The sequence below is a fragment of the Myxine glutinosa genome, chromosome 3, assembly GCF_964187855.1.
Source record: "Myxine glutinosa chromosome 3, kmMyxGlut1.1, whole genome shotgun sequence".
NCBI lineage: Eukaryota > Metazoa > Chordata > Myxini > Myxiniformes > Myxinidae > Myxine > Myxine glutinosa.
In genome coordinates this window covers 101,081,470-101,094,889 of record NC_136263.1, presented here as the reverse complement: position 1 = coordinate 101,094,889, position 13,420 = coordinate 101,081,470, and the positions used below count along the sequence as shown (strand labels likewise).

Genomic DNA, 13,420 nt, shown 5'->3' with positions numbered 1-13,420 from the left:
GAGGGGTTTCTTGCATGCACAGCTTGTTTCAAATCCCCCCACAACATCTCGATGGGATTTAGATCCGGGCTTTGACTTGGCCATTCCAGAACCCTTAATTTCTTTCTTTTCAGCCATTCCTTGGTGGATTTACTGGTATGTTTGGGGTCATTGTCATATTGCAAGGTCCACCTTCGGTTGAGCTTCAACTTTCCGACAGATGGCCTCACATTATCCTCAAGCAACCTCTGGTACAATGAAGAATTCATAGTGGATTCTATGATGGCGAGCTGCCCAGGCCCTGATGTAGCAAAGCTGCCCCAAACCATAATATTTCCACTACCATGCTTTACAGTTGGTATCAGGTTCTTGTGGTCAAATGCTGTCTTTGGTTTTCGCCAAACTTGTCTTCTGGTACTGTGGCCAAATAGCTCTACCTTTGACTCATCTGTCCAGAGCACATTCTTCCAGAAGTGCTGGTCTTTGCCTAGGTGTTCATTGGCAAACTTTAGTCTTGCCTGATGTTCTTTCTGGACAACAAAGGTTTCCTCCTGGCACACCTCCCATGCAGATCAAATTTGTGCAGCCTCTTTCTAATGGTAGACTCGTGCACTTCGACATCAACAGTGGCAAGAGCTGCCTGTAGGTCCTGTGATGACATTCTGGGGTTCTTAGAGACTTATTTCAGCATCTTGCGGTATGCTCTCCGGCTGAACTTGCTGGGGCGGCCTGGCCTGAACAAGTTGGCAGTTGTTTGGGATCTTCTCCACTTGTAGATGATCTTCCGGACAGTCGAATGATTGATTTCAAATTGGTTGGAGATCTTTTTAAATCCCTTCCCAGACTCGTAGGCATCTATAACCTTCTTTATTAAGGCCCCAGAGAGCTCTTGATCTAGGCATGGTGACGCCACACACTTCAACAACAAAGAGCAAACCAAACTAAATGTCTGAGGTTTAAATAAGACAGGTTCCTCCAAGATCCTTTCTGACGATGTTCTAATCATTTGCACCTGAGCTGGTGCACCTGATTCTAATTTTAGGTATTTGAAGTAGTGATAGGGACAAGTAGGGGTGTACTTACTTTTTCCACATGAGAAATTTGCATTGATGTTTATTTAAATTATACAATGGACTACAAAATGTAAATGTTTCATGATATTTGTTATATCACCTTTATCTATCCATATTGTTGAAATGAAGATCAAATAGCTGTATGTTGAAATATGTTGAAAAAGTCAAAACTTTACATGGGGTGTACTTACTTTTTCACGTGACTGTATGTATATGTATCTGCATATATATATACATATACATATACATATACATGTGTATATATATATGTGTATATATGGCATAATTGTGCTTTGTTGTGAGTGTGCACTTCAGGGAAGCCCTCCCTGTGAAAGTTGATTCGCACATGTTGGTGTAGCGAGTACAAAGGTTGGATATCAGGACTTTATGCAATCAGTTTTGATTGCAAACAACCAATTGTTATTTCGCATTGTTGATTCGCAAACATTTATTTGATTACCAGGTTGGTCAGTTTCGGGCAACATGCACAACTTGGCTTCTGTCACAAATACTTTTCATCAAATTTTGTTGGATATCAGATGTTCTTTGGGTCTGTTCCTCCTTTAGAGCATGTACAAATTTATTGATGGATTGTATTGTTTGGCTTTGGGCCTCAAGCATAAGTGTTCCAGTGCATTCAATGAGTTTACATTTGTCTTGTTTGGGGCCTCTGGGCTGGTCTCGATATCTGCTGCCAATCTAGATAACTGCTGCCGATCTTGATAACTGCTGCCGATCTTGATAACTGCTGCTGATCTGGATATCTGCTGCCGATCTAGATAACTGCTGCCGATCCAGATATCTGCTGCCGATCTAGATATCTGCTGCCGATCGAGATATCCGCTGCCGATCTGGATAACTGCTGTCGAACTAGATAACTGCTGCCGATCTTGATAAATGCTGCCGATCTTGATAAATGCTGCCGATCTTGATAAATGCTGCCGATCTTGATAACTGCTGCCGATCTTGATAACTGCTGCCGATCTTGTTAACTGCTGCCGATCTTGATAACTGCTGCCGATCTTGATAACTGCTGCCGATCTTGATAACTGCTGCCGATCTTGATAACTGCCGCCGATCTTGATAACTGCCGCCGGCCTTGATGTCCGCCGCCGGCCTTGATGTCCGCCGCCGGCCTTGATGTCCGCCGCCGGCCTTGATGTCCGCCGTCGGCCTTGATGTCCGCCGTCGGCCTTGATGTCCGCCGTCGGCCTTGATGACCGCCGCCGGCCTTAATGACCGCCGCCGGCGTTGATGACCGCCGCCGGCCTTGATGACCGCCGCCGGCCTTGATGACCGCCGCCGGCCTTGATGACCGCCGCCGGCCTTGATGACCGCCGCCGGCCTTGATGACCGCCGCCGGCCTTGATGACCGCCGCCGGCCTTGATGACCGCCGCCGGCCTTGATGACCGCCGCCGGCCTTGATGACCGCCGCCGGCCTTGATGACCGCCGCCGGCCTTGATGACCGCCGCCGGCCTTGATGACCGCCGCCGGCCTTGATGACCGCCGCCGGCCTTGATGACCGCCGCCGGCCTTGATGACCGCCGCCGGCCTTGATGACCGCCGCCGGCCTTGATGACCGCCGCCGGCCTTGATGACCGCCGCCGGCCTTGATGACCGCCGCCGGCCTTGATGACCCCCGCCGGCCTTGATGACCCCCGCCGGCCTTGATGCCCGCCGCCGGCCTTGATGCCCGCCGCCGGCCTTGATGACCGCCGCCGGCCTTGATGACCGCCGCCGGCCTTGATGACCGCCGCCAGCCTTGATGACCCCCACCGGCCTTGATGACCCCCACCGGCCTTGATGACCCCCGCCGGCCTTGATGACCCCCGCCGGCCTTGATGACCCCCGCCGGCCTTGATGACCCCCGCCGGCCTTGATGACCCCCGCCGGCCTTGATGACCCCCGCCGGCCTTGATGCCCCCCGCCGGCCTTGATGACCGCCGCCGGCCTTGATGACCGCCGCCGGCCTTGATGACCGCCGCCGGCCTTGATGACCGCCGCCGGCCTTGATGACCGCCGCCGGCCTTGATGACCGCCGCCGGCCTTGATGAACGCCGCCGGCCTTGATGAACGCCGCCGGCCTTGATAGCAGCCGCCGGTCTTTCTCTCCGAAAAGACCGACTGGAAAACCCTCCCATCTACTTTCTCAACAATCCTCTCCAAGAAGTTCTGTCACTCAAGCTTTTGGGTCTCACTATCTGCCATGATCTTTCCTGGGAAAACCACATTTCCAAGCTGGCCTCCAAACCCAGTCACCGACTGGGCATCCTCCATCGTGCGAAGTCCTTCCTTGGTACACCTGACCTCCTCACCGCATACAAGGATTTCATCCGCAGATCAATGGAATACTGTTCCCCCCTCTGGGCCGGTGCTCCACACCTAGCTCGGCTTCACGCTGTTGAAACCAAAGCTTTCAGAATCATTGGAATGTCCTGCGATGAAGCTAACTCCGAGGGCCTTTCACTCACTCACCGCAGCAGGTTGGTGGTCTTTCTGTCTTTTACCGCCTCCTCTCCGGCCTTGCTCCCCCAGCTCTCTCTGTGCTCTGTCCCCCTAATATTCTTGCAGGCCGCACACGATCTGCCAGCAACCCACTTATGGTTAAACTGCCAAAATCTAGGCTCTCTGCTCACCTTCACTCTTTCATTCCCCTTTTCTCCCGCCTCTGGAACAAACTCCCCCACTCCCCTTCAATCCCACCCCTCCCTCCAGGTCTTTAAAACAGCTGTTCACCACCATCTCTTATCTTCCCCCATCCAAAACCTTGATGTTTTCTACCCCTGCTAATTCACCCCAGACCCTTTTTTGAAATTCCAACTTCTTTCCTGGAAGTCCTTGCAGTGTTGATATGTTTTGTACATCTCCCACCTCCCCCCAAGCCCTCCCCCTCCCACATTTCTCTCGATGTCCTTGCTCTCAAATGTTTGTGTCCTTCCCCCTCTCTCCCCATCTTGTGTTCCGCTGCCCTTATTTTGTGTTTTATGTGTCTGTTGACTTTTAGTGTGATTAATGTTCGCTCTTCACGAGCCTTGATCTTGTATACGAAAAAAAAAAAAAACCTGCCGCCGTTCTTGATAACAGCCGCCGGTCTTGATTACAGCCGCCGGTCTTGATTACAGCCGCCGGTCTGGATTACAGCCGCCGGTCTCGATTACAGCCGCCGGTCTGGATTACAGCCGCATGTCTGGATTACAGCCGCCGGTCTGGATTACAGCCGCCGGTCTCGATAGCAGCCGCCGGTCTCGATAGCAGCCGCCGGTCTCGATAGCAGCCGCCGGTCTCGATTACAGCCGCCGGTCTCGATTACAGCCGCCGGTCTCGATTACAGCCGCCGGTCTGGTTTGCAGCGGCCGGTCTGGATTGCAGCCGCCGGTCTTGATTACAGCCGCCGGTCTTGATTACAGCCGCCGGACTTGATTACAGCCGCCGGTCTTGATTACAGCCGCCGGTCTTGATTACAGCCGCCGGTCTTGATTACAGCCGCCGGTCTTGATTACAGCCGCCGGTCTTGATTGCAGCCGCCGGTCTTGATTGCAGCCGCCGGTCTTGATTGCAGCCGCCGGTCTGGATTGCAGCCGCCGGTCTGGATTGCAGCCGCCGGTCTCGATTGCAGTCGCCGGTCTCGATTGCAGCCGCCGGTCTCGATTGCAGCCGCCGGTCTCGATTGCAGCCGCCGGTCGTGATTGCAGCCGCCGGTCTTGATTGCAGCCGCCGGTCTTGATTGCAGCCGCCGGTCTTGATTGCAGCCGCCGGTCTGGATTGCAGCCGCCGGTCTCGATAGCAGCCGCCGGTCTCGATAGCAGCCGCCGGTCTCGATAGCAGCCGCCGGTCTCGATAGTAGCCGCCGGTCTCGATAGCAGCCGCCGGTCTCGATAGCAGCCGCCGGTCTCGATAGCAGCCGCCGGTCTCGATAGCAGCCGCCGGTCTCGATAGCAGCCGCCGGTCTCGATAGCAGCCGCCGGTCTCGATAGCAGCCGCCGGTCTCGATAGCAGCCGCCGGTCTCGATAGCAGCCGCCGGTCTCGATAGCAGCCGCCGGTCTCGATAGCAGCCGCCGGTCTCGATAGCAGCCGCCGGTCTCGATAGCAGCCGCCGGTCTCGATAGCAGCCGCCGGTCTCGATAGCAGCCGCCAGGCTCGATGAACGCCGCCGGTCTCGATGAACGCCGCCGGTCTCGATGAACGCCGCCGGTCTCGATGAACGCCGCCGGTCTCGATGAACGCCGCCGGTCTCGATGAACGCCGCCGGTCTCGATGAACGCCGCCGGTCTCGATGAACGCCGCCGGTCTCGATGAACGCCGCCGGTCTCGATGAAGGCCGCCGGTCTCGATGAAGGCCGCCGGTCTCGATGAAGGCCGCCGGTCTCGATGAAGGCCGCCGGTCTCGATGAAGGCCGCCGGTCTCGATGAAGGCCGCCGGTCTCGATGAAGGCCGCCGGTCCCGATGAAGGCCGCCGGTCCCGATGAAGGCCGCCGGTCTCGATGAACGACGCCGGTCTCGATGAACGACGCCGGTCTCGATGAACGACGCCGGTCTCGATGAACGACGCCGGTCTCGATGAACGACGCCGGTCTCGATGAACGACGCCGGTCTCGATGAACGACGCCGGTCTCGATGAACGACGCCGGTCTCGATGAACGACTGATATAAATGTTGTTTGTCTCTGTCCATCGGGGTCACTGTGGTGTCTCGCCAGTTGATGGATTGTAATGGACCATGGGATGCTGTGCCTGCAATCATGCTTCTGCCTGCAAATGACACAAAACGTCTCTCTCGATTTGGTGCATGTGTGTGCATGCACGTGTTCACCGTTTAATATTTCATTGGTCAAATTCATACATGGAAACAATCAACATACACTGTCGTTCCAAATATCAATTATATTATTGACGTTACTGGCTTGTACATGTGGAGGAGGTGGAGGGGAGCCTTACTCAATAACAAGGGCAGGCCTGCTGATGATATGAACACACGAGCTAATTATTAGAATGGTTATGCAAAGGGATAAATGACCTTTTGTTGTTTTGTTGACTCCTTTTGATAAATAATTAATTCTGAAAAGTCTCTCATCCATGCCATTGAATTTGAAGGAGTTGGGTTTGCTGTGCTGTGCAAGATGGGTGCATCTATTAATTGTGGTGTCTTTTTGTACTCACCCGCTGTGATGTATTTTTGTGGAAAAATCCAAGTTTTTCCGATTCACCAAACCTCTCATTAAAGTTCTTGTTCCGACAATTTATAACAATCATGATTAGCCCTTGATCGACTGCAATTTCACGGAAGATTGAATACATTTTTGTGTAGTTTAATATTCCCACACAAACATGGCACGATTTCTTGCACCCAAATGGGACTGGCTCACCTTTGCACCAAATCGAGAAAATGGCAGTATAATTCACCGATGTCAGCTTCGCTTTGCACAATATTTGTCATGAATCACCTGGCGTATGTTATATACATGCATAAGGTTGGCATAGCCTTCACGTGTTCATTCATATTGATAGTTTTAATGGGAACATGACTTGGGGTTAAACAATCATATTATTTACCCTACCTCCATTTTCAGCAAAAACTGTACATTTTTCATCCAGCCAACTAAAGTGATTGTTAATGGGACATCGGCAGCATTAACCATTTTGCCAACAGGCTGCTTGCTTTAAACACCGGGTTTGATTCGAATGACTCTTCTCTCAGATAATAAGGCACCAGGTATTGCTGACTCAGAGGAAGAACAGTATTCAGCTGTCTTATATTTGTCCTTCTTTTCACACATTGCTTCAATGGTGTCTGTCAATTTCAAAGTAAATGTCTTCTGGAGCCAGTCTTCCATTAAACCATTTTATGGAATACTGGCCATTCCTTCCGAACCATCTGTTCTCTCCATCTGTTCTGGCATGGGGATCGGTTGTTAATTCTTCCTCATATAAGAAACAAAATTTCACTTTCCTTTCTCCGATAGCACAGACATACGTGGAGGCAGGTGGCGAGGGTCTGTCCCATTTATTATTATCCATATACTGGGATTGGTGCTTTTGTTCAAAATGTTGCTATAAGACTATGTTTTTGGCAGTAGAATTCACCGATGTCAGCTACGATTTTTATTCATACATGGTACAGACGAAAGCTTATATGTGTGCAAACATATTTTGGGATATGCGGGAATACTCCAAATTTGACGCAGCTCTCCTGGATTTATGGTCGTGCTTCATCAAATGGAAGGGACAAGCTTTACCGTTGCACACATAACGGACTGCGTTGGCACATCCTGTGAAGATGTGCAGTGCTTAGATGGCAACATGCAATTCCAATGCAATATCTTCAACATGTTTAGATATGTGTACGTACTGTCTGGTTCTTTTTTTGAACCTCCGCCACTGAAGGTTATGTTTATGTTTTCACCCATCTGTTTGGTTATGTTTATGTTTATGTTTTCACCCATCTGTTTGTCTGTTTGTCTGTGAACAGGATATCTCAAAATTTTGTGGACGGATTCTGCTGAAATTTGGTGGAGAGGTTGGGTTTGTGACAAGGACGAAATGATTTGATTTTGGCGAAGATCCGGATCCAGATACTAGAATTTTAAAGGGATTCTTTACCATTGAGAGACGTGGCCAAAAACGATATATAGCCTGGCATTTCAAAAAGTTGTGGGCAAAGAGGTATGACAACTTGGTGGATGAGTTGGTTAGGTGACAATAACAAGCCAATTCGATTTTGGTTCAGTTCTGGATCCAGATCCGGCCTATCGGTGGGATACAAAACGTAAACTGTTCAGTCTGGCAGATGCGCTCTACCGTGTGCTGTTCTCGTTTTTTTTTTATGTGTGAGGAGAATGAGAACATTGCTTTTGGTGATATTTAATCTTGGTGAGCCTCACATGTGCTTGACATTGCCATCCATATCAGTCGACGTCTACCTCTTCATTGCTGCAGCCTAGGCTGGTTAATCTCTTCCATCTCAAAATGGTCCCGTTCTTCCATCTTGCAAACCCAACCCTTCGCTCTTTGTACATACTCTACCAATTTGCACCAACTGATATTGGACACCGTGGTGAGATGGTGGAGAGGTTTCTCGCAATCCTCAACTCTGATTCTGCGATGGGCCCGACGGCATTATTGCACGGGTGCTAAAACCTGTTCTGCCACTCTTGCACATCCTCTTTCTGTTTTCTTTATCATATAATTTGCTGTAGGTCATTTTTGTGTACTTGGAAGTAGACTAACATCACTGCATTACCCCCAAAATGGTGCAAAAACTCCCAGAGCCTCTTTACAGGCCTGTTAGCCTATTTTCAATTGTATGCAGTCATGGAATCTATCATCACAGTTGACAAGTCCTCTTTCTTTGACAGCCTGATCTCAGACCATCAATTAAGATTCCAACCCGGTTGCTTAACCCTGTACACACTGCTTCTACTTTCTCACCTTTGGATGGAGGCACTCAGTCTCAGACAAGAAATCAGGACCATCTCTAGATATATTTGAATACTTAACAGTCTGGCATCTCATCTCTCCAAAATCTCAGCCTATGGCATTCTAGGCACCTCCTGTCATATTTTGCTGATTTATTCCACTCTTCTTGTCTTCACGTGGCTCTCAACGGGATCCTATCATCTCATTTCTCTGGCAAGGCTGGAATGTCCAAAGACTGTTTTGGGCCCAGTCCTGCTACCCATCTTCATCAATCACTTGGCCCCTGACATGTCCGTAGCCTCTGTCCTCTACCACCTCCTTTCCAGTCTTTCACCCTCTGTGCTCATCACCCTCTCATCCCCCCTCCCCACCTACCTCCCTCGTCCCTCCTCACATTTCTGCAGGGCACGTGTGGTCTGCCAATAATCCACTTCTGGTGATACTCCCAAAATCCAGGCTCACTGCTTACCTCCACTCATTTGTTCCTCTTTTGTCGATTAAGACAAAATTTAAGATTAAGACATTTTGTCGATCACCTGTGGAATCCACTTTCTCAGTCGATTAAGTTGCGATAATGTTTATCATGCCATTCTTGAAGAAACTATAACACCCGTAATTTAATCTAGGTGATTTGCAAGATCTCTGCAGAATCATTGTCTAACGTGTATTTCTATAACATAACTGGAGGTACTTAGCACCGCTTTTTGGATAGTTTGGGCTTTCTTCCTCAAACGCTTCTATTGTCTACAGCATCCGTTTCATGGATTCTCCTCAGTCTTGCATATACAGCTCCTCCTGAAAAATGAAGCGGAGCTGCAATCTGGCATATAGAATAACATTCATCAGTTGAGACTTTAATTTTTATATGCTTGTCATGTGACACTTTCTTCCCAGGAGCCACAGTATTATTATGTGGAAAGTGGGTGAGGGAGGGGGCAGGGAGCATAACTGAAATGTGTTAAGATAGCATGGTCTGTGTACTCGAGTAGGTTCAATGTCTCCTATGTAATGAGGAACACATACGGTTAATTTGTCCTGTTGATACAGTATATGCACCAATGAAGGCAGTCTTGTTACCGATAGACTAGTGTAGGGCTAAGATTGTAAATTGCATGTACCTTCCTCTCAGACAGGCTAACCCCCGCTCTTGCAGGGAAAATGGCCTTAAAATGCATGTTATTGTTGTTGTTGTCTTCCTCTCAGACAACAGTATGAGGTAAGTCGGCACAGGACTCATTTTATCGCTTTGCGCATGGGACCCTTCATTCTCCTGCGTGGCTCGCCTTGGTTAAGAACTGCAACAGCGCCGAGGAGGGCAGAGCGCCGAGTCATTGTGTGATTGCCTTCCTTCCAGGAACACTGAGTAACCAAATGCTGAGCCAGGCAGGCGTGGCCACAGGCGTGTCTGTGGAAGAGTGCGGACAGTGGAAGAAACTGGGCAGCGTAAGTGCAGCGGGCCAGTCGTAATTTCCAGTTGAGAACATTATGGCAGTTACTTCACATGGAGTTCGATTGGAGTGTTACGGTGTTTATGTTACAAGTCTCCAGAATAGAACGACTGCCGTCTGTCTCCCAGCTCTTCATGTCCCACAAGTCTTGAGTTGAGGAGTCTGGCAGCATGAGGGCTGGCATTGCAAAGATCTTGAAATCCTTGCCTGTCTCCCCATTGTACAGTACTGGTGTATGAGAGATTTGTACCAAAGGGGTTTTAGTTTTCTTGTACAGTGTTTGTCATCCCCTCTCTGATTTGTTGTCTTTGTCTGGTAGATTCGTCCGAATTTCATTGTCCCGAATCACTGTGTCCTGTTTCTTTATTTTAATAAACCATTTTCAAAAAGAACCATGTTCCCTACTTTCACGTCCTTTAGGAAAGATAATAATAACCAGCCGAAACCCGTGGAACATCCACGGAAGGGAGGATGTGGTGTATGGATAGAGTGTACCATTATGGATGGCATAGGGGATTTGCTTGTCCGAGTAAGAGTTAGGAAGAAAGATGAGAATGAAGAGTGCGTATATGAACAACGATCGCCGACACCGGCACAAATGCATGCTCTGGATTGTCCACTCAGTGGACGGCTTGCTTTCGCCTTCACCTGTCCAATCAGTGGACGGCTTGCTTCGCCTTCACCCAGCAGACGCCAATACGATGGCGTCGTAAGATGGAGTCGTATCGGCAGTTAATCGGATGCTTTTGGGCCCCAACGTCGGCTAATTCAGATTTTTCGAGTATGGCTGTACGTGATAAACAAAGAGCGCGGTTCGTATATCGTAAATCCATTAGTGCCGTGGGCATCGGGTCACTGGGTGCGGCATAAAAGGGATCACAAAGTCGAGTCCTTACGCTATTATTATATAGATAATAATTTAAAAATTAGGAAAGAAAAAACCCAAAAACCATGTTCCTTTTTCCGTGTAGGAAAGGGGTTCGCTGAGATAGAACATCCTCGGGGAGATAGTAAATTGTAACAGAACTCCACGCATTAGGACATGGAGAGCACTGCTAATATGAAAGGCAAGCGCTACCCGTGGAAAGGAAGCACAAGTGCCAAACTTGCAAGATCTTTTGGCCATTCTTGGAAGTATTACATCTGTAGACTTGTAACTGTATTAGAGTAGACGCTGTGGGTTCTGCATTGGACTATACAGGCAATCGCACAACGTACAATGCGAGCACGCCAACGAAGGGAAAAGATTCGTCAAAAGCAACGACTCACAGCATCATCATCATCACTGTGGCTCAGATTGTCCCTCTGCCACGACAGTATTCACCTCACAATCACCACATTGCAATTATATCACCACCTCTACTTGTATCACAGTGTGGCACTTTCTGATTGCTTGTCTGCCAACCAATCGGTGTATTATATGTCAACATGACTGTACTATGGAGCATTTTATTTTTAGGTCATGTCATCTTGATTCTCGAAGAGATTAATTTATAAAATGGATTGTGATGTTGGATGTCTGTCCGTCCGTCAGTTAACTTTTTGTTATTTTTGCTACTCCTCCCTTGTCACCTGGTTGATTGTTCTGAAACTTGACACATGAAAAGACAGTATCCCACACAATCGCTTGAACTTTGATTTTTCAATTTCGGATCATGAGGGCACCCGGGGGTTAACCCCCAAACTTTGGATCCATACTCCTCCCCTATTTAGCAACTGATTGCTCTAAAACCTGATTAAAGCCCCTCTACTCAATGGTCTGCATGATCGCTCGGCCATAGATTTTTCGATTTCGGATCAGAGAGCTCCCCAGAGGGGGAGGGAGTTCCTCCAAATCATCAGAGGTCTGAACTACAACCTCAAGAGATGACCGTCAGCCCACTGGGGAGGGGCTATTTTTGCACATGAGATGCAGTTCTATCACTTATTTACATTTTATACCGTTTTTCTTACATTTCCATAATTATTGTCAATCTATGTATTAATCGCTAAGGCATCTAGGAGTGTCCATCCTTATGGAGCTAAAGGCCTTTTTGGACAGTCCCTCCACTCCCCCTCCCTGCTGACACCGCATTCGGATGCGGGATGTTGTCCCATGGTGCAAACCACTCTTTGACTTTCCCTTCAGGTCGTCCTCGGCATCCACATCGCTAAGAACACCAACTTTTTTTACTCCGTCGGGAAGAAGTGCGACTGCACTCGCATTACCCACGCTGGGTCGGCTGTTCACATCACGCAATCTTTACACCCCGTTAGTCTGCTGTGCAACTGTGTACAATGTTGTAGCAGACTTTGCTTCTCCAGGGGAATGGTGTCCAATCTTCTCTTTTCCTTTTTTCTATATAATAATAATAATACGCAAAGGCTTTTCTATGCTAACGGATTTTTACCGCTTGCTTCTGTTGGTATTTTATCACACACACACACACACACACACACACACACACACACACACACACACACACACACACACACACACACACACACACACACACACACACACACACACACGTTGATGCCAAAGCGGTTTCCTGTCGAGGGTTATACTGGGTGGGTTGCCATTGTGTATGTTTATATATTAGCAACCTCTGCCCCCTGAACACACAACTCAGCTCCCTGTCCTGTACCTTTACTTATTACTCAATGGTCTTCATGCCATTTATGCATTGGCAGTCAGTCCAAATATGTCTGTTTCATAATGCACAGAATATAGATTGTTTCATGACATGTATTTTGGCATACATTATTCAACCTTCTACAATACTCAAAGCACATGTTTCATTTTTGCATATTGTGTAACAATTGGACAGTTTACCTACATTACCATACCTCACCTGTTTCCTTCCTTGTTAGATACCAGTGCGTTGTTTACCATGTATACCGACTTGCTCTGCACATCTGATACATACCATGTTTTTGCAGATTCGCCACAGTCGTCAGCTCGGCAGGCCATTTGGCCTGAGGTATTTGCAAATTTGGTAGCCTTCCTTGTTCGCTCAGACTTTCCATCTCCTTTGCCTTGTTATGGCAGACTGGTTGCCTCATTTTAGCTTTCATTCCATGCTATATGCTAACATCCAAGACTTTAGTGACTGCTCCTCTAATTTAGCGGTGTCATCTTGGTGGGTATGCAATATGCATGCAGCTACTTTAACTACAGTCCTTCACTGCTTAGTATTTGCGCGATCCTCTTGCATGCAACAATAACTTGCCTGGCCAGAAAATGGTCTTTACTGGCCGTTGTTTTATTTTGGATGCTTTATTCTTGAGCTGTTCGTTCTTATTTTTATTCTTTTTTTAAATAAATGCTTTAGCTTATTTTCAGTGGAACTAGGTTTGTTCTGCAGACTTACTGTTTTTTTGTGATAGACTTCATGCATTGAAGGTTGTTGATAAAGAGCAATATTCAGCAGAATTTGAAATCTCTACTAACTAAAGTAGTGTTTTTGACTCCTTCTGGCAATGTATTTATTATTATTATTATTCTTTTTTAACCAGAGGCTC

The 13,420-nt window shown here is 48.2% G+C and overlaps 1 protein-coding gene across 6 annotated transcripts in view; it reads left to right on the top strand.

Annotated features, from left to right (window-relative positions):
• Nucleotides 1-13,420, top strand: part of LOC137423321 (pleckstrin homology domain-containing family A member 1) — a 222,668-nt gene that overhangs the window by 195,345 nt on the left and 13,903 nt on the right. For 2 of the 6 annotated variants that reach the window (XR_013622865.1, XM_078774338.1), the window contains exon 12: nt 12,839-12,879. The exons of 3 other annotated variants lie outside the window; for them this stretch is intronic. Coding sequence is in view for 1 of the 3 variants with exons in the window: in XM_078774338.1 (XP_078630464.1) it covers nt 12,839-12,879 (41 nt within the window). In the remaining 2 variants the exon portion in view is untranslated. Of the gene's footprint in view, nt 1-9,822; nt 9,912-12,838; nt 12,880-13,420 lie in introns of all 6 variants that reach the window. One more of the 6 variants, XR_013622866.1, reaches the window with a different exon arrangement.